Source organism: Zootoca vivipara, chromosome 4 (assembly GCF_965207765.1).
Source record: "Zootoca vivipara chromosome 4, rZooViv2.hap1.1, whole genome shotgun sequence".
Classification (NCBI taxonomy): Eukaryota; Metazoa; Chordata; class Lepidosauria; order Squamata; family Lacertidae; genus Zootoca; species Zootoca vivipara.
The window spans coordinates 43,801,475-43,822,416 of record NC_142587.1 but is presented as its reverse complement, the minus strand read 5'-3'; the positions used below and the strand labels follow the sequence as shown (position 1 = coordinate 43,822,416).

The following is a 20,942-nucleotide window of genomic DNA, read 5'->3' as shown; positions in this document are numbered from 1 at the left end:
AACATGGTATTTTCCTTGGAATACATTTGGCATACTTATTAGGCAGTGTTGCACAGTTTAAAATAAATAACTCTTTGGGCAATAATTTTTCAGCGTCTGATGTAATGTGTGTATGCACATGTGTAGCTCTTAAATTGTGTCTGTCTTTGAAGTAATAGAAACATGGCTTTCTCCTGAATTGTAGTTCTTAAATTTACACACTGCTGTTTGCTTAATTAGACACACTGAAAAGCTATTTTCCCCCTTCAGTGACTATCATACATATAGCAACAGAACAGTGTGCACGTGATGTCACTGAACTAGAATTACTTTCTAGATCAGGCATCCCCAAACTTCGGCCCTCCAGATGTTTTGGACTACAATTCCCATCATCCCTGACCACTGGTCCTGTTAGCTAGGGATCATGGGAGTTGTAGGCCAAAACACCTGGAGGGCCGCAGTTTGGGGATGCCTGTTCTAGATGCTTCAAATTCACCCATTCAGGTTACCTTGGGGCTTTCACAAATTGATATTGTACTGCTTACTGTGCAAAGTGTTTTGTCCTGACATAGTTTTAGTTCTGAGAACTATTTTAATCTCAAGGTCCAGAAATGGATATTAACACAAATTGCAGAGAGTGTACAATTATTCTTACTTTTTATTAAAGTAATTTACATATGGGTAAGCGTAAGCAAGCGGGGGGTGAGTAGAAACAAGGGCTGATCCAAAGTGTGGGGTCAGGGAAGCACTTTTTGCAAAAACTTTAGGTGGTGGGCTTACCTTTCAGCAATATTAGGAGTATTGTTCCAAAACTGTACAAGTATTTATCTTTTCAGGTAACAGTGATTCATAAATCATTGCTCTCATTCTTTATTACCTTACTTGGACAAATCTGATTGCCTATGTTGCATCACAAAGTGATTGTATTCTTGCATGATTCCTGACTGGTATGGATTCCCTAAATAGTGCTGAAGTCTAGAAGATATGGGAAGCAATGGAAACAAACAAGCACTGAGCAAGATGAACAAGTGGGATTCAGATAGTCAGCCACCAAGATCATAAATTTGACCCTGAAAAAAATGAAAAAGATGGAACACTTCTTGCAACACTTGTTGCAAGGCCTCACAAATTTTAATTGGCTGGGTTGGGTACCTGCTGAGTCAAGAAGAGAGGTTAGCATTTTAAAGATCAGAAGCAACTACCACTGCTCCCTATCCCACTTTACCTTGCACCTGAATGCTTATGGCAATGGGCAAATGGACACACTGGGGAAAGGAGTGAGCACGTCATCCTATCTGCAGCTCACATCTTGCTACGGTACTTATTAGCACTAGTCTTGTTCCATCACTTCTCACAGAAGCCTGGTTAGATGATCTTAGCCCATGCATCTCAAATGGGCACATCAGAGGCCTAGGCAACACCTGCATATGCTAATTCTCCTTTCTCACAATTAAAACGTGCTTAAGGGTATAGAAGATTCAATGTTATCAATAGCTGATGAATTGTGTGTCTCATCATACTATTAATCTGTACCATAAGAATGCAATACCTGAACACTATCATTCAAATGGCACATTTAGTGTTACTGTTTTGTCAGATGACAAAATAGTAGCCTAGATTCCTTCACTGATCTTCCTTCATATGTTTGACAATTCTTTGTTCCTCAATAAATGAGTTGAACTGTAATAAAATAAGGAAAAATGGGTCCCACAATACTTAGCACAGGAAGCAATATATTTGACACAAAGTTATTGCTAAGGGCAAACAGAAAAGCGGCAGTCAAATCTTCTAGTTACCATTTCTTCAAATAAGTACTGTGAATTGACAATATTATGAGAAGTTTTCAGCTACACATATATTCAGTCATCCTCAATGTCTTAGCTACTTTAAAAAAAAAAATTTAGTTCACACTGTTACCGCCCCCCTCAGCCATGATCAAGGTGGAAATCTCCTTTCTCATGCTACAATTAGTTTTTGAGGGAAAACTTCAATGGAAGTATTGCTAATTTATTATTTTTAAACCATAAGTGGTTGTTAACCACACAATTAGAGTAATGTTTGGCATGCAAGGGATCTACATGTTATGTTATTGGAACTTCCTCTACTTGCTTTAATAATGCCCAGGATTCTTCTCCCATTTCACATTTCCCAGCACAGAGCAGTTCAGATTACTCCCAAGTCAGGATATGCTTTAAATTTAAATTTAAATTTTCCAATGTTCTGCTTCGTTATCATATGTGCTATTTTAACAGAATGACATATAATATAAAGAGCTGTGCTATACACAAGATACTTTTTTCATCCCAGGTCTTTATGAAATGTTGAATATATCTGTCTTCCCATTTCAGAGAAAATTAGAAGATTTAAATACTGACTGGAAAGCAGTAAACCGTTTAATACAAGTGTTGAAAGGAAAGCCAGTGTCTGGGCCCTCAGGAATTGTATCATCTGCTGTTGGTAAGTACTTTGATGTTTTAGTAATCTTCAAAGTTTATAGGTAAATGTTAAAAGGAAGGTATATTTCTTACTCTGGTGAGAAAGCTGATGCTGAAAGCTATAAAAAGAACATTGATATTTATTATTTTCTATGGCTGCTCTATTGGTGTACTGAAGGAATATTCACAGCACAAAGGCATAGTGATTTGAAACTACTGTAGTTCAGTTGTCATGGCTTTCCTCCAAGAATGTTTAGAATCATACTTTGAGGAGGGTGTTGAAAATACTTGACATTTCTTTCCTAGGAAGGAAGAATAGCTATTGAATTAGTATTACTTCATCTGTGGTGTAGATATACCCTAAGACAAAGTACAGTGGTACCTCTGGTTACGAACTTAATTCGTTCCGGAGGTCCATTCTTAACCTGAGGTACCACTTTAGCTAATGGGGCCTCCTGCTGCTGCTGCGCCGGCGACGCACAATTTCTGTTCTCATCCTGGGGCAAAGTTCTTAAACCCAGGTACTACTTCTGGGTTAGCGGAGTCTAAGGATTTCTTGTACGTAGAAAGAGCAGTACAACCATTCCTAATGTCCCATATCAGTAGCATGCCTTCCAGCATAATAAACAGAAACCATTTTTCTCACTAGGCAATCTTATCTGGCTAAATGCTATTTCAAAAATCTCAGGACATGTTTTTGCATGCACAAGGTTTCCATTTCAGTCACCAGTACCTTGAATTAAAGGATTTTAGGAATACCTCCGTCTGAGATTTTGGAGAATCATTGCCCAATGGAAATTGTACCAGCTAGCAGTTTGACATTTAAAATATGAATTTCTATAAACTTCACTAACCAAAGATTCCACTTGAATATCAGTAATAGAAATCACACTGTAATTATGAAGGAAGGGCAGGCTTTTATTTCATTTTTGGGAAAACTAATGTGTCAACTTAATAATAAATTTTACATTACACTGATGATCTTCTTGACACTGAGAATACAAACTGCTTGGAAAACTTATTATGAGAAGTGGCTCCCTATGTGGTTCATGTAATTTTAACTGTGCAAGCAGAACTCTAGGAAAATATTTTTTCTGCTATGTTTAAAAGTTATTGAACCACGTAGGAAACTGTATCACAGAAAACAATTTTCAGGTGGTTACAAGTTGAAACTGGCTATATTTTTTTGATGGCAACCATGAACAGTCCTTCTTCTTCACACATGCAATCACTTAGGTGAGCACCCATATGTAACAGAATCATATGGGTGGAACTTCATTCCACCAGTGCTTTATTGGAGTAACTCTCCACCTAGTCTATACATGTAGTCTGTAAATATATATCTAGGATTAAAGGTAAAGGTAAAGGGACCCCTGACCATTAGGTCCAGTCGTGACCGACTCTGGGGTTGCGCGCTCATCTCGCATTATTGGCCGAGGGAGCCGGCGTATAGCTTCCAGGTCATGTGGCCAGCATGACAAAGCCGCTTCTGGCAAACCAGAGCAGCACATGGAAACGCCGTTTACCTTCCCGCTGTAGCGGTTCCTATTTATCTACTTGCATTTTGACGTGCTTTCGAACTGCTAGGTTGGCAGGAGCTGGGACCAAGCAACGGGAGCTCACCCCGTCACAGGGATTCGAACCGCCGACCTTCTGATCAGCAAGCCCTAGGCTCAGTGGTTTAACCACAGCGCCACCTGGGTCCCTAGGATTAGGCTGCATTAAATAGTAGAACGTTACATTTCTGGAAGTGTTTTTTGGTAATTAACAATATTTAATTTGGTAATTATTTGGTAATTAACAATATTTATGGCAGATGTTCCTCTTGATGCATTCAAGAAGTAGATTAGGACATAAGGAGCAGGTATTCAAGGAATACTTGGAAGTTTATGTCATACCTGCCAAGTCCTGGACTGCAAAATCCGGGATTGGCAGCCGTGTGACACTTCCGGTGTCGCTTTGCCCATCTATGGGCACTGAAAATGGCCGGCGCCGACACCGGAAGTCGCGTCTACGCACTTCCGGACATGCGTAGGCGCGATTTCTGGCGTCAGCCATTTTCGGTGCCTATAGATGGGCAAAGCAGGGGGGGGGGAAATGGCTGCCGGTAGGAGCGGAATAAGGGAGAATAACGGGAGAGGAACTGATACGGGGGACCACTGGGAAACAGTACGAAAAAATGGGGGGTTTCCCGGGGAAAACGGGGTACTTGGCAGCTGTGGTTTATGTTCACCTGCTGGAAGCATTGAAGTCTCAACTATTTGGACAGTAAAACTAATGACCTGGCCTAAAAGAGGGAGGCTACAACTGAAGAAGGGGGTCTACAATCGTCTGGCAAGAATCATTGTCCTTTCTAGTTCTCAGGAAACAGATGCAGCTGAATAGTATGTTCAATTGACAACAATCAAGACAAGACTGAACCTTCTTTTCTGCCTGACTGCCAGAGGCCTATTTAGGTTTGGTCTGTTAATTGATTTTGTATAACGTTCCATGTGCCCATGCATTATCATCCAACGACAGACTTAAGTCAGACTCTTGCAGTAAGAATTCATAACAACCTCCCCTTTTCAGATGTCTTCAAATCTTACAAAATTGAATGAATGACCTTATGTTTACATTAGCCATTCAATGAAACACCGACCATTAGGCACTCATAAAGTACCATAACTATGGAGTATCATATATATATGGCAAAAATGGAAAAAAAAATGCTGAGCATTGCACAGCAGTACTATTGGAATTTATCACTTTCTGGAATTTCAAACTATATAGCCTGTGGCTGTCCAGCTCAAATCAAATGGATCTGGGAAGTCATCCATAGTAATATTTGTGTAGGAAATTCATGCTATGTGTAACAGTCCTGACAATGTTTTAGATCATCTAAGGAAATTAAGATCCCGGGGGAGAGATTTTCGGATAATTCATTGGGGAGGCAAGTTTCATGACACACATGCTTCACAAATACATTATAGTACAAAACTGGATTTAGTGGTTTGAGTTGAATATTTTTCAAGGTCAAGACCCTGTTTCAAGAGAAGTTTTATATTCAAGACAGTTGACATCGGACACAAAATGAAAGACAAACTCACCTAATAAAAAGACAGAGTTCAGACTAACACAGCTACTCTTTTGGAATCCATCTAATAAAGCTTTCAGATTCAATTTACTCTCTGCATATAGCTTGAGGAATCTCTGGAGGTCATTCACAGCATGTGCTTCAACACCAACAGGGAGAAATAATGAAAAGGACTTGGATAAAAAGCTGACACTATGCCTTCAAAATTGCATGAATAAAAACATAATACACTAGTTAATGGTCGAAATTCTCTGTGTTTTATGAGACTTTCTGTCTCAGTCTCTGTCTTATTGCATGGATTTGTTACAGTACTAGCTTAGTGAATAAACACGAAAATAAAACATGTAAGCCGGAAGTCTGATTTAAACCAATAGAAAGTATGTTGGCACTTAGTATTTAACTTATCCTGTTCCACCCCAAACACTTGAGATTAATTTATGTGATTCAGATACACAATTATGTTTTATATGAGGAATATTTGTGACCTTTCGCTAGCATTAAGAGCATACTTCAGTGTGCAGATCCGAACATATTTTGCCCCAATCTAGATATAGCCTCACACAATGACATCTATAAAAAAATAAATCCTTCCAGCAGCACCTTAAAGCCCAACTAAGTTTTTTATTTTGGTATGAGCTTTCGTGTGCATGCACACTTCTTCTAGTTAGCCGCCTTGGAAAACAGATGAACATTTGCACCTGTATGGCGTTGTAAGACCGGCAGGAAGGTTCACGCCTAATGACAGAAGAGAAAGACTGTAGGGTAACACTACCCGCTTTTGCACTGACTCTGCCTACCACCGACATGCAGCTCCCAGAGGTTTAGCTGCAAGGAATTGTGTGGTTCCTGGATGACTCCAATTTCTATCATAGCATATGCCAAATAATAGTATTAACAATAATAGACTAAAAAAAGTCTATAATTTAAAAATATAGTTCCCCAACATTTTATTTTATACATAGGAGGTTTGCTTATATTGAATATTTTCTATTATTATTATTATTATTATTATTATTATTATTTTATTTGTTGAATTTATATACCACCCTATATTATACCCAGAGGTCTCAGGGTGGTTCAGAGAACAAAATAAAAATATAAAACCACAAAATACATAATCAAAATAAAAACAACAACCCAGTCTTTATTTAGATGCTAACAAGTAACTTGTGCAAGCAAAATTAATGGTCCAGTTCTGACAAAGCTAGAAAATCGGAAAGACACGACATTGTTTTAGAGACTATTTTGTAATGATATCAAAATGAATTTTTGCACTGAGCTATGACACAAGGTTCTCAAGCAGCAGTCACTTTTGGAGGAGAGATCAGGGTGAGCTGATCAATCATCTTTAGCATGGCCTCAGGAAAGTTTCACAGGGGCTGCCACAATAACAGTAACTTACAGGAGACTGGAATTTGAGATAGTTTATCTTTCAGGAAGATTTTGAATGGAGTAATACGTCCAGCCGTGTGAACTTTATTAATGGGACTCCAGATTACAAAGATAAAGTATAATCTTTAATCAGTGTCAAGGCTACTACTTAATCAGTGTCAATGCCTGCTAAAGCCACAGCTGTAAATGGGTACAGATATGAAAATTTTGGGCATCAGAGATGAAGCAGCCAACTGGCTGCTTTTAAAGCCAGTTCTCCTGCAATGTTTTATCTCTAAACATTTATCTCTAAATGCCTTTATCTCTAAACTTTTCTCATCAGCATTTTAATCATGAATATGTATTGCATGTTCAAGATAATTCAGCTATTATTGCTTTTGCGGAGCTTTCAGCTATTGAAATTGAGATTATGGCTTTTAAAGTTCACACCCATTTTATGTATTCAGAAACATACTTTTAAGATGCAATGCAAAAGACTGGAAACAAGAATGGTTTCAGTGTGGAAAATTACTTTATTCTTCTCTGTGAAAATAGGTATTATTTCCTACCCTTGATGCATGCAGGACCACAACCAGCAGCGACTTGTTTGTGGACACTGGTTCTATGCAAGGATGGTTTGCATGTAAGAGTGTTTATGCCAGTTTATCTGTCCCAATAACAGCTAAACTAAAATAGGTATGGGGACCAGGAAGAGAAAAAATGTACCTAGCTTTTTAAAACCCACCTTCATACTTCTTTCACTAGTTCTGTTCAAATCACTTAATATACATGCAGAACTTGCCCTTGGTTTTCTGATTTGTGGCACACCCGCCATAATTTGATTATTGGGATTCAAGTTTACAGTACCTTCATAGCAGGGGTGCCTAACTCATGGCGTGAGGGCCATATATGTTCCCTAAGGAGTTTTTGCTGACCCTCTAATTCCTTTAACAATTTGACTGCTGGATCTGTAATTGGGAGGGGGGGGTTAAAAAAAATGCTGAGCAGAAGTTGGCGCTGTTTGAACTTCCCATAATGATTGTTAGCAATCATATCTCTTTCTCAGGCTTCACATGACATCCTCCTTACACTTGCTAGAGCTTGTGGCCAGAGGGTGGTGATGCACACATAAATCCTAGTAGCAGAAAAGTCCCTGGGGTCACACCATCCTTAGCTGAGCAAGAACTGAGGTAGGAGGAAAGGTGACTATTATCTATTAGGAGATGTTGGGGAGTCAAACTGGGAACCTTTAGTTCTGAGAACAGTTGCCCCATCTCATAGGCCATTAAACTGCAAGGCAGCATTGTATCCTCAGGCCCTGGACTAACCTTACCTAACCTCCTATACAGAAAACACTACAAGAGAGCCTTCTGTTCATCTAAGCCTTGCTCAAGAGACAGGAGGTGCATCCACGCCATACATTTAAAGCACTTTTATGCCATTTCAAGGGTAATGGAGAATCCTGAGAACTGTAGCTTGTTCTCACTTCGGCAGAGCTAACCAGCTGCAAAAATTTAAGATGGGGGACACTTTGTTTGCCAGCAGTACATGCAAAAAAGCTCTAGAGGTGTTAGTAGACCACAAGCTTAATGCGAGTCAATCGTGTGATGCAGCAGCAAAAAAGCTAGTGCTATTCTAGGCTGCATCAACAGAAGTATAGCGTGTGGATTAAGGAAAGTCAAAGTGCAGGCATCCCCAAACTTCGGCCCTCCAGATGTTTTGGACTGCAATTCCCATCTTCCCTGACCACTGGTCCTGTTAGCTAGGGATCATGGGAGTTGTAGGCCAAAACATCTGGAGGGCCGCAGTTTGGGCATGCCTGTCATAGTACCACTCTATTCTGCCTTGGTCAGACCACACCTGACATACTGTGTCCAGTTCTGGGTGCCGCAATTTAAGAAGGATATTGACAAGCTGGAGTGTATGCAGAAGATGGTGATCAGGATGATCAAGAGTCTGGAAACCAAGCCTTATGAGGAATTGTTGAGGGTATTGGGTATGTTCAGACTAGTAAGGAGGAGTCGTAGAGTAGATATGATATTCTTCTTCAAATATCCAAAGGGCTGTCACAAGGAAGATGGAGCAAGATTGTTTTCTCTTGCTCTAGCAACTAGAACCTGAACCAATGACTTTAAGTTACAAAAAAGGAGATTCTGACTAAACATCAGGAAGAACTTTCAGCAATAATAGCTGATCAACAGTGGAACAGACTCCTTAAGGAGGTGGTGGACTCTCTTTCATTGAGGTTTTAAGCAGAACTTGGATAGTCATCTGTCATCTGTCATGTCTGCTTTATTTGAGATTCCTGCATTGCAGGGGTAGGAATAAATGACCCTGGTCCAATGCTACAGTTCTATGATTCTAAGAAGGCAGCATAGATAGGGATGAAACTGTGATCAATTTTCATAAAAATGAATTAATTCAGCTGTTGACATATGGTAAATCAAAGCATCTATTAAACACATTTTATTTTTTAAGAGAAGCCATTTTGGCTTAGTTATTTACTGCTCCTAACCCCTCCATGTTAACTCTGTTCTTACCTGCAATTGGCTAGACTTTTCCACCTTTACTGTAACAAGGAATGATCCCTGTGGAGCTAACAGTTGTGTTGTGCTGGGAAACAGCTGTCAGAAGCTACCCCTATTCATCTTTCACCTTCATCTCTGTAGTTGGATATGTCATGACTGCATCTCAGCCAGTGTTCATTGACCCAGAAAGGCAAGTTCAAACTAAATCCTCTGCTTACTAGCAGAACACATTGGGTAAATTTGGCATGCTCATGTTTTGCTTCAACTTAACAGTTTCAGGTTGCAGTGGGAGAAGGTCTTACTTGGTATATGTGCAGGCATTTTAATGTAACATATTAAAAATGAAACAATTCCACACATGTAGTTCTAAACAGTATCCGTAGGAAGTTTATCAAGCTCTACATCGTACTCACACTGCATTGACATGGAAAGGCCTAAATTATCTAGTTCATGAAAAATAACAGCTCAAACTTAGTCTTCACTGACTTCATTTAATGCTGTATTCCCATAGCTTCCATGCTGTGATGAAATATCTTTTAGACATTTCTCTTTGGAACAGAGAAAAGTTAACACGATTATGTTGTCTATAAGAGAGATTTTTCAGCTTCTGCACATGTTTTATTTTTGGAAATAAAGAGATGAGAAGTGATTTATACAAAAATCTTACATCGAAATTAATTTTAACTGATTTGATATATCATTAAAGACTAGTCTTTAAAGGACTGCTCATGTTTCATGGTTCTTAATCTGTCAAGGCAGCATTCCTAGGAAGAGGCAACCAGAGATGGATTTAGGATATCAAAAATGGATTAAAAGGAGCTTTTTCATCACATCAAAATACCTTCCCCCAAAGAGGGTGCTGCTACTGCTGCAGTTAACAGTCACAGCTGGAAAAATATGCATTTAGCTGCAAATGATACCTGGGCATCCAGAACCATGGCTAGCACCATTTCAAGCTGTGATCCAAATACTGACGTGAGTGTGGTCCCATCAGAACAGGAGCATTACCTCTTCCAATGTTGACTGTATCATACACCACAACATTTCCATATTATCCTAATTAAGTTTCAGCATGTCATCTCTAGGCATCTCATTAAAAAAAAAAAAAACAATAACAACTCAGGCACAGGTTCAGATAATCCACTGCCACACCTGGATCTAATGTAAAGGCACTTACTCTGAAGTACTTGCTAACTCTTCCCAGTGTGTATCTTCGTGGGACAGTCAGGACACCAGCTCTTCCCCCTTTAGTATTAAACTCAGTGAGCTCATTCATTCCCCCCCTGCTTACGAAATGCTGAACCACCAGCATGTTGTTGTTTGGGAAGCACTACGCAAAGCGCTAGCGCCTGAAGATCAGCTGATTGACACTCGTCAAAGTGCAGCAATTTGCATGGTGCTTCCCAAACACCTGACAAAATTATGATGTCATATGATGCATCAGTGGTTGGCTCTCTCACGTGTCAAAGTTTTGGCCCAGCCAACCAGATAAAGATGTAGCTAGCTGGGCCAAAACAGATGCCCACTCCTGGTTTAGAGTGTTAACTAATTTTATATACACAGTTTGTGTGTGTGTGTGTGTGTGTGTGTGTGTGTGTGTAGAATTTATATTGTAAATGTAAGTCACTATAAAACTTTGAGGCAGTTTTACTTTTAAAATATGCAGAAGCCTAATGGCAAAATCATTTGCTTATTCAATTTAATCACTACATTGGAATGTATTGAAATAATTTGTTCATGTAGTTTCTTGAATAGACAGGTTATTTGTCTAAGTGAAGGTGTATGATGAAGTACAAAATATATTTAAATGAAAAATAATCAATTGTAGCACTTTTGTCTAAAGCTCTATCTGTTCATCCATCAGGCAAGCTGCTGTTGGCCTGAATGAGTTTCCTAGCTGTTAAATGTAACTTGAAATATGTGGGTAGAAAGGAATTGATATGATGACCTGGGAGCTATTCTATCAAGAAACTATGTTGATTTGTATAAAATAAAAAGTAAAACATTGAGGTGGAGCAGAAATAAAAAGGGGGAATTAGATGGAATCAGCATTAAAGCATTAAATCACTTCTCAAAAGTGATTTTTTAAACAACAAAAAAGAAGTACTTGTAATTGATGCAAAGTATGCATCACCAAAGCCTAGAAATCAGCATTAATGTTTATCCCCCTGCCCCTGGATTTCAAGATAAAACAAATTCACTCTTACCCTAAATCTACCCATCCCCTTGTTGCTCACTCCATGACATTAATGTATAAAACATATTAGTCATAAGACTTTATTCCAAAGCATCCAACCTCTGTCTTTAAGGTGGCTAATCTGATGGTAAATGAAATGAGATGACATTTTGGAATTGCTACCATAAATTGTAACTGATGTGTGAAATGAAAAAATTATCTATTGTGGAAAGGAATGACAGTCATTGTGCAGACAATCTTATCTTTTTCTCTGGAAGGAGTAGGTACAAAAAATCACCACAGGTAAATATAAAAATAAAGATTCTAAAAGGCGCTGTGTTTGTTCTTTTTGTTGTAAGCAGACATAGGAACTAGTGAAAGTTTGAGAATTAAAGAAAATAGTTTTCAAATTTCTTGTTTTAGTTTGCAGAGATATATCTAACTAATTTTGCATATGCATATTAATTTTTATAACCTTATATTGTCCTCAGAGGACTTGTCTGGTGTGTGCTGTAACAAAGTAGGTAAGGGTTGCTTTCTAGCTGTGCTTTGAAGACTGAACTTTGTGAATTTCAAAATTGGCTCAGGTGGTACACAGTTTAGCTTTATTAAATCAGAGCCAATAAACAGAGAGGCTTAGAAGGTGATTGTCTCCTACGTCTATTTATGTGAAAGTGTGTGTGAATTAATAAGTGGATTATTTAGAGCTTTGGGATAATAGCACAAGATATTTCATTTAACTTCCCTTGCCCTAAATGCTATTTACTGAACCTAACTTGAGTTTGGCTATTAGTACTTACTGCTATTATTTTTGAGTATGTTATATTAAGACTACGTTTTCTCATGTATATTTCTAGTAAAATAAACTGCTTCATTCAAAAGGCAGGTCATCAGGGCAGACACTACCATTAGGCAGATTGAGGCAGCTGGAGTGTATGTATGTGTGTGAGCAGCAATGGTAGCTCCTCCCTGTCATTCCTTCCTGTTCAATAACAGAAGAGAATAGCTTTGCACCCTTTAAGCTGGGCTGATGCCCTCAGTGTGGTGGAGGTCATTCTTCCATTGCCAGTACAGTGGTACCTTGGTTTACGAACTTAAACTGCTCCGGAAGTCCGTTCTTAAACCGAAACAGTTCTTAAACCAAGGTGTGCTTTCCCTAATGAGGCCTCCCGCCGCTGGTGCCCTTCCACCGTTCGGATTCTGTTCTTAGACCAAGGTAAAATTCACAAACTGGGACATTACTTCCGGTTTTGCGGAGTTCGTAAACCAAATAGTTCTTAAACTGGACTGTTCTTAAACCAAAGTACCACAGTATTAAAGTAAGAATCAGCTTTCCAATACAGTTGCGGAATGGAAAGGGGTGTCACCTTGTTCCTTGTCTCATGTAGCAAAATATTTTGAGCCAGTTCTTCAGGACCCAACAAATTGGTGAATTCGATCTAACATATATTGGTTCACATACTCCTTTCTTTTACTTTCTGCCTAGTTTTCTGAAAATGTGAGCTGTATATTGTATATAAGCACATCAATTTCAATGTATTACTGCAATCTTTGGAGATTCAAAATATTATTTAAAGGCTGTGCAAGCTGGCAAAGCTGAAATCTGTGGCATTTGATTCCATAGTTATACTCATTATGTAAGTGCACCATTTTTCATGAAGGAAAACAGCTGATATTCATTGTTTGTGGCTGTTGCCAAAGCCCCCTCTCTTTTGTAGGCACAGGATAAATCTGCACATTTTCCAGCTGCATGTGTTGGTCTATATATGCAGGATATTTGTATGTCAGTGTTTCGTACACCTTTGGGGAGATAGTACAGTGGTACCTCGGGTTACAAACACCTCGGGTTACAAACACTTTGGGCTACAAACTCTGCTAACCCAGAAGTAGTACCTTGGGTTAAGAACTTTACCTCAGGATGGGAACAGAAATCGCGCGGCGGCAGCGGGAGGCCCCATTAGCTAAAGTGGTACCTCAGGTTAAGATCGGTTTCAGGTTACAAACAGACCTCCGGAATGAATTAAGTTCGTAACCAGAGGTACCACTGTACTGGGTTGCAAGCATTCTTTGCCCACTCTGTATTTAACCATTTGGCTGGAACGCGTAGACAACCAGGATTTCCATGTGGACAACCTTGTGAAGGGATCAGTCATTTCTTCCACCATTCACTTTATAGAAGGCAAATTTTATTATTACACTTCTAAGAGACTAGTCATCCGTGTATCCGTTGTAACAAAGAAGAAGTGGTTTAAACTCACTATGTAAGGACATGCAAGCTCTGGTAGCATCAAAGCCAGCTAATAAATAATCTTGCAGGATAGTAATTTTTGTGGGGTTATTTACACAGATATTCTATGTGTTTAGACTGGTGCATATAAATAACATTTACTCCCTGCAACCTATTATGTAAATTGTTTCTTAGCTATGCAAATCTAGTACATTAATAGTTGAATTATATCCTAGATGTTTTGTGTCTGCTCCTAGCAGCTACCTCAAAAAGTTGGGAAAGGATCAACAGGAGCATCTTTTCAGTTTACCATTTTGGGAGACAGTAGAGGAGTTTACTTCGCCTTTGGAGGTGAAGTAAAACTATTGGAAGATTATAGCACCTGCTGTGGCTGTAGAAACTGATATGGGAGATACATGTTTTGTTGCAGCTGAGGCAGATGAAGGTGTCCAGTTGTCCTGCTGCAGATTCACCATGGTGTTTTTTTCTGTCTGAGGTTTCATTTGTTTCCATGAGAATTACTCGGAGTGAAGTGTGGATACATTCAAATATCTCCTTTGTCAGGATCTCACAAGGTGGCTTAGGCAAGCTTCAGCCCCCGCACCAACATTAGTTATAGTTATATTTTCAGGATAATTGTAAAATAGAGTGCAAAAACCCAAAATGCAAAATAAAAATGCTGTATCATGGGTTCTGGAAGGGCTGAAGAACCCCACCACCATTTTCCCACTCCAAATTATATCCTTCCATTGCTGCTTTGCAGCAAGGTAACACGGCAGTGGTTGTTTCCTACATACTTTTGTGTGTAACATGAGACTTGGAGTCCATGGCTAACAGCCTAGGAGTTATTGCTTACTAGCATCTTGGAAGGAGTGAGGTTATCAAGTCAGATCAAATTTTGGGTCCTTCACCATCCACTTTTAGCCCAGGCCCTGCCCACCACTGGCATATGACCCCCAAAAGGTTACTCAACATGAATGTGGTGCTGGGGCTGCAAAAGGTTACCCACTCTTGCCCTAAACGGTTTGGGTATAAGTTTTTTTGAAGAGCTGCCTTCACCCTGTCTGCATTTTAACATCATAAACAGAGCTGGGGTTCATTACTAGCTGGGGTCCAACAAGCCGCATCATTACACAATGTTATGAAGCCCCTAAAAACCCACCTATTCTTGCTTGCTTTTCCATGAGCTGTATCTTAATTTGTTGGATTGGATGTTTGCTTTGATGCTGTTGCTAGTTTTTATTAATGATTTTGTTGTTGTATTGGTTGTATTTTACTCTTTTGTTATGTAAGCTGCCTTGGGAAGGTTTTTATCCTTTTGCAGGTGGTTTCCAAATCTTTTACATTTTAAAAAATCAGATAAAAATAAATACATATCAATGACTTTAAAGGAAAAAGAATACCCTTGGTGTCCACAGTTAATGTGGACATCACGTGAATTTGCAAAAATTATCATTATAGTGAATAACTATGTCAGTAAATTAAATTATTGATCTTAGCTTTTTTATTCAATGTCACTGCATTTTTCTTCCCTTTCAGTAACTTCTCCTGGCCAAACTGTTACTGTGGTAACGCAAACTCTGGTAACCAAGGAAACTACCATCTCCAAACAAGAAATGCCATCATCTTTGCTTCTGGAGGTGCCAGCCTTGGCTGAATTCAATAAGGCATGGGCAGACCTCACTGACTGGCTTTCTCTATTGGATCGAGTGATAAAATCCCAAATAGTGACTGTAGGTGATCTTGACGAAATCAATGACATGATCATCAAACAAAAGGTATGTGAACTATTTACATACTGAATTTTATGTCTGACAGAAATAGCTGCTACAAATGGATCAATTTAAACAAGAAGTATAATAAAGTATATTAGTATACATTGCACACATATTCATCAGCAAATTAATTTTAAATGTGAATCTGTTCTGCTTTATGCCAGTTTTCAAATGTATATGACAATTATTAAAATTTGTAGAGTGAAAATAAAGGTAAAAGATAAAAAAAGAGATCAGTCTATATATTGCCCTTACAGCGAACCAGTTACTTTGATATTTAGACATCAATATACTACTTTCCCAGAAGTCAGTAAATAGGTTGAGTAGTACATGATGCAAGAAGAATAAACCAACATCTCTTTACCTTTTTATGTTAGAATATTTCTCTAAGAACTTTCTGAGAGGTTTGTATCCTGCTGTCATGCTATTACGAAAAGCTTCTCAATCCCCTTAAAGAAAAGAGCAGCTCATTAATGCAAGTGTTTTGTCAGCAAACTTTTAAAGTGCTACTTATCTTTGAAAACACACAAAAATGTGGAAATATAGAAGCATGGACAAAAACAAAACTTTAACTTCAGCAACTCTGGTGCAATAAAAGTAATTTGTTTATTATATAGCCTGAAAGTAATTACCTGCCTCCTAGATTTAACAACGCTCAATATAAAATATCTAGCTTGCATGAGCAAAACTTTAAGTGCTTCACTTCCATTCCACTGATCCTTTCAAGAGTGCATCAGGCTCTTTGTTATACAACATTGTCTCCTTCAAATGCAAATTCTAATTTAGTCTATTTAAGGCTTTTTTAAAAAAAGTGTATGTGTAACAAGGAATCAGAAAGTTGATAATATACAATGAGATGTTAGTAATTAAGAGCTAGACCTTACTTGTATGAAAATGATGATCTTAGACTTTAGGACCCACCCCCTTACATAGATAGTACTATGTAATTGTTATTAACAACAACAACAACAACAACAACAACAACAACAACTCTTTTCTGCTAAGGGCAACAATGCAAATCCTAAATATTATCTAAATGTGCAAACATTTTTTTTAGTCCAGGTGAAAAACATGTGACCAGAAGCTATCATATCCTATGTTACGATACATAACTTGATTGTGGCTGTATCTCAGCATTATTATTATTTATTAAGTTCACTTATTCCTTATTTCAGAAGATCATACTAAGCCTTACCCATTTGTGATTGGGGATTTATATACAGTATGCTGTACTGTGTGTATATGTGTGTGTGTGTGTGTGTGTGTGTGTGTGTGTGTGTGTGTGTGTGTATCCCTTATAGGACCTTTCTTTGAATATGACCTCATTAAATGTTCAGTAAATGACCTCAGTAAATTAGAGCATAAATTGATCAGATTGCTTTTCAAAAAGTATATGAAATGCATATGAGCAGGTTTCAGGGCTGAGGTTGATGTATTAACCACAGTTAATATTATCCTTCAACTTCACAAGGATTTCCAGTATCCAGTGTCTTTACTCCTGGTCACATAACCCAGGCCTCTTACTCTAAATCTTCATAAAACTTCTTCTTAGGATTATTCCTCTCAATACATACACACACATTTTAGACATCTCCATGGTCTTCAGGGCTTTCATCTCCACTAGGGTTGTAGATGTATAATTTTATGCTACAGTATTCATCCCTACTCGGACTGGCATACAATCGGGGTAGATTGGCAGGAGAGACGGGAGCTTCTTCATTCTACATAAGTGTTTTTTTAGCTTCGATTATGTTTTGTAGAACATATTGTGATGTGAGTGTTGGTCTAAAAGGAACAGAATCTTCTACTTCTGTCTGCTGCCAATGTACAAGAAGAAAACTGACATAAAATCAACTAAAATCAACTTGGGTGCTAACATTCTGAGTTCTGAGTTCAGAGCTTACAAAGTCATCTCTGAATTAGATATGCTGAAATCCACATTTTAGTTTTGGTTGATTTAGCTCCCTCATGTAGTTTGAGCATAAATGAGAAGTCTTCTTTTCTACTTTTTGTATAATTTTTGTAGAGAGAAAATCTGTGGAGTACTATTTCGTGCAAGATACAACATTAATGGCTAGGCTACATCAGCATCCCCAATGGGAACGGGGGCAGGAGTGGGATGCAGTGAACTTCAAGCCACCATTATGCAACCTTGTTTACACACAAATGGCTTAATACTATATTGTAAGTGAATGTAGCATTAGCCTCCTATTAGAGAACTGATATTCTTTAAAATAATTATTATGAGTAGGTTGCCAACTGAGATGTGCACTGTTAAAGTGCTTTTTTTCTAATACATGCAGACAAGTGTAGATAATTTTTTTGGGGAAAGGTGTTCTTGTTGTCAGCATGTGGTTTTAAGTCTCACCTTTCATATTTGTAAATCTAAAGTAGCTATATTTATTATGTGTTTGAAAATATTTTTTCTTTGCAACAGAAGAGTTAGATTGGATGCACCTCTAGGACTCATAAACCCTAGGAACTAAGAGATCAAACAAAACTAAAAATTCTCAAGGTACTTGAGGAGCAGGCCTCATTGCACAATGATGCTCTTGGGACATTCAGATAAATGACTTCTGGTCTGCTGCATTTTTCCACAGAGCAAAAAGTTTAACACACCTCACCATGTCAGAACCATAGCAACATCCCCCACCACAACAAAAAATGGCTCCTGCAGATTTTGTTTTGAACGATCTGTTTTGTTGAATTGGAAATAAACTGTTCATCAGAAACAATAAAAATTGTTGGTGGGTTGCTATATTCTTAATAATCTAACAAAGTAAAAAAGTTTTATTTTGTTCTTGCTTGCTTGCAGAACGTATGCTATCTCTGTAGCATATGCATTTCTTAGTTTTCTTTCTGTTCCATAATTATAAAAAAGTAATTGAATAGCTTATTTTCCCATGTAATGTGCAAAGCAGAAAATTGTAGTCCAATTGTAATCATAGAATGCAAATCAAAACTATAAGGACCAAATTAAATGCTTGTTCATTTTCTAAGATGTTTCGGGGGTTATGGGAGAAACATATTCTCAGGAAAACGGCATGATTCCAGGAAAACAAGATTACTGCAGTGGGAAAGTATGAATTAACTTTTTTTGTTTTTGATGAAGCAGTTTTAGAAGAGAAAGTTATTTTACATGGAGTATTTTTTTAAAAAAAAAAGCAGAAAAGGACTTTTAACATTTTCCCTTAACATGACATTCCTGATTAAAATCACCTCCATGAGCTACTCTTCGCTCCAGCTGGGAAGCTACCATTGTTGCCAATAGAACCTTTCCTCTCAGGGGAATAGCAGATTGAGGAGAGCTGTTTCATGAAAGAGGCTCAGGTTGAAGCTGCCTACAGTAGCTTCAGAAACAAATTTGGGTCATGTGTGAACTTCATCCAACTCCGAGCTTGCTCTGAGTTGGATTGAAACAAAGTCAAGTCCAGCCAGATCCTAGCAGGCATGGTGGAAAGGTGTTTGGGTGAGTAAGGAGTAGTAGTTCGGTAGAAGCAAAAAGTCTTTAATGGGGTACCCCAATCCTTGGAGGGCCAGGAAAGGCATACAACCTCCCTCCAACCATGACTAAGGCTTTTACCCAACACTTTCCCCACCGGAGTTGTGCCGATTGCTATGGGCTAGGGAAAAACCCATGAACCTGAAGGACAAATTTCTCCCCAGCCCCAAATACTGTGACTGATCTTAATCCATAGTAAGGTCAGGAAAGCAGTCCTACTTCTGTGATGGATAGGAAACAGCCTAGCTGAAGGGAGGGTGGGAGGGAGATCCAAATGAAACCAGAATTCTAGATGGGACATTCCTTTTATATTCTGGTAGCGGACCTGAGTGAAGTCCTGAGGGACCTGGTCAGGCCTGCGTCCAGAATGTGCTCACCTCCTGGTCTGGTTGTTATTGGCTAATTTGGCAACCGGACTAATCCAACTGTTCCCCTGGCCAGCGGGAGAGAGACTGTTGCATCTCCCGGCGGCTGAGAACCTGGCAAGGAGGCAGTTGGATGGCGTTGTGGTGCAACACCATGCTACTGAAAAGCAGTAAACAGAATTTAGGAGAATGGGAGAATGATTTATTTCCTAATTGATTCTACGTATTTTATCAAAGTGCCCTGTGTGTAGCATATGGATCTGTCGTTGATAAGGGACTTTATGAGAACTGCATAAAGATGAGCTGCTTACACCTTGTTCGAAAAGGTCTTAAGTATGCTCATTATGTTTAGGGTGTATTTTCCATCTTTCATCTGTAGATGACAGAATTCAAATCCAGATTTTGCTTTCCCTTTTCATCTTTTAACAAAGAATGCTTACTTAGGTTTTCCCATTTATCAGGTATTGTCTAAACGTGTGATTTATTTTACCATGCTGAAATATTTTATTTATATATAATTCAATATTTACAATAAAAGCATGTACATGGCACCATCAGCTTACATTTATGCAGACCAAAGGCTTGGGATTTTGAAATAATATATTGCTTGCAGAAATTTATTTAAAATCTGTCTAAATAGGAGAAAATTGGATCTTTGTTATCTGTTTTCTAAGGCAAGATTATTTCTAAATCCCCAACTAGGAACAGATAATAAACCTAGGAGAACCCCCAAGGTGAAAACATAGATGAACTGTTTCTTTACTCAGGAGAGAACAGAAGAGAAAATTGTTTAAAATTTACCCTTTTCTCACCACAAAAGATTGCCTTATAACAAAGGTATAAATAATCCAGTTTTGTGAAGCATGGATGCTAAGCTTTTCTCTGATGTCAGCTTCTATAAAATCACTTTAAAAATCTGTCAGAAACATAATCAGAAATGCCCTTTGATCTAGTTTGCTGCTTCACGCCTGTTCCCATTCCATATAAAAATGCACTAGGTGCAATGAGTGTAAAACTTAAAGGACCATATCTCAAAATAATTGCTGAGAGCTTACAATTCCCTTTTATACCTTTCAAAATCAGCCCAGCACCTTTTCTGATTCCCCCCTAATTACAAGAGACAAATAATACTAGTACCTTCTATGAATGCAAAATGGTAGTTCTGGCAACAACACTGATGAAGTTAGTAGCCTCCTAAACTTTCCCCCAATCAAAATTATAATTGATGCCTTATGGATAACACCAAAGAAATAACCATTTTGTTCTGATCCCCCCATACTACTGCCTTAAAAATATCTTAACCAATTTTATTTACTTTTTGTTACTCTAAAATAATTCCATTCTCCCCCCCCCTTGCTGTCTTCACGCCACCATTCCCCAACATAGTTCATGTAACCCCCTATAGTGACCTCTTTTGGTGGAGCAGAGTCGAGTCTGCTAGACCTGTCTTTTATTTATATACATTTTTAAAGGTTTTTATTTATTGGGTTTGTTGTAATTGGGTTTTT

General features: G+C 38.4%; 1 protein-coding gene across 15 annotated transcripts in view; it reads left to right on the top strand.

The window, feature by feature from the left end:
* Positions 1-20,942, top strand: part of DMD (dystrophin) — a 1,006,777-nt gene that overhangs the window by 697,123 nt on the left and 288,712 nt on the right. For all 15 annotated transcript variants that reach the window (XM_035114386.3, XM_035114388.3, XM_035114384.3 and 12 more), the window contains 2 exons: positions 2,328-2,436; positions 15,332-15,570. In XM_035114386.3, the coding sequence (XP_034970277.3) occupies positions 2,328-2,436; positions 15,332-15,570 (348 nt within the window). The remainder of the gene's footprint in view (positions 1-2,327; positions 2,437-15,331; positions 15,571-20,942) is intronic.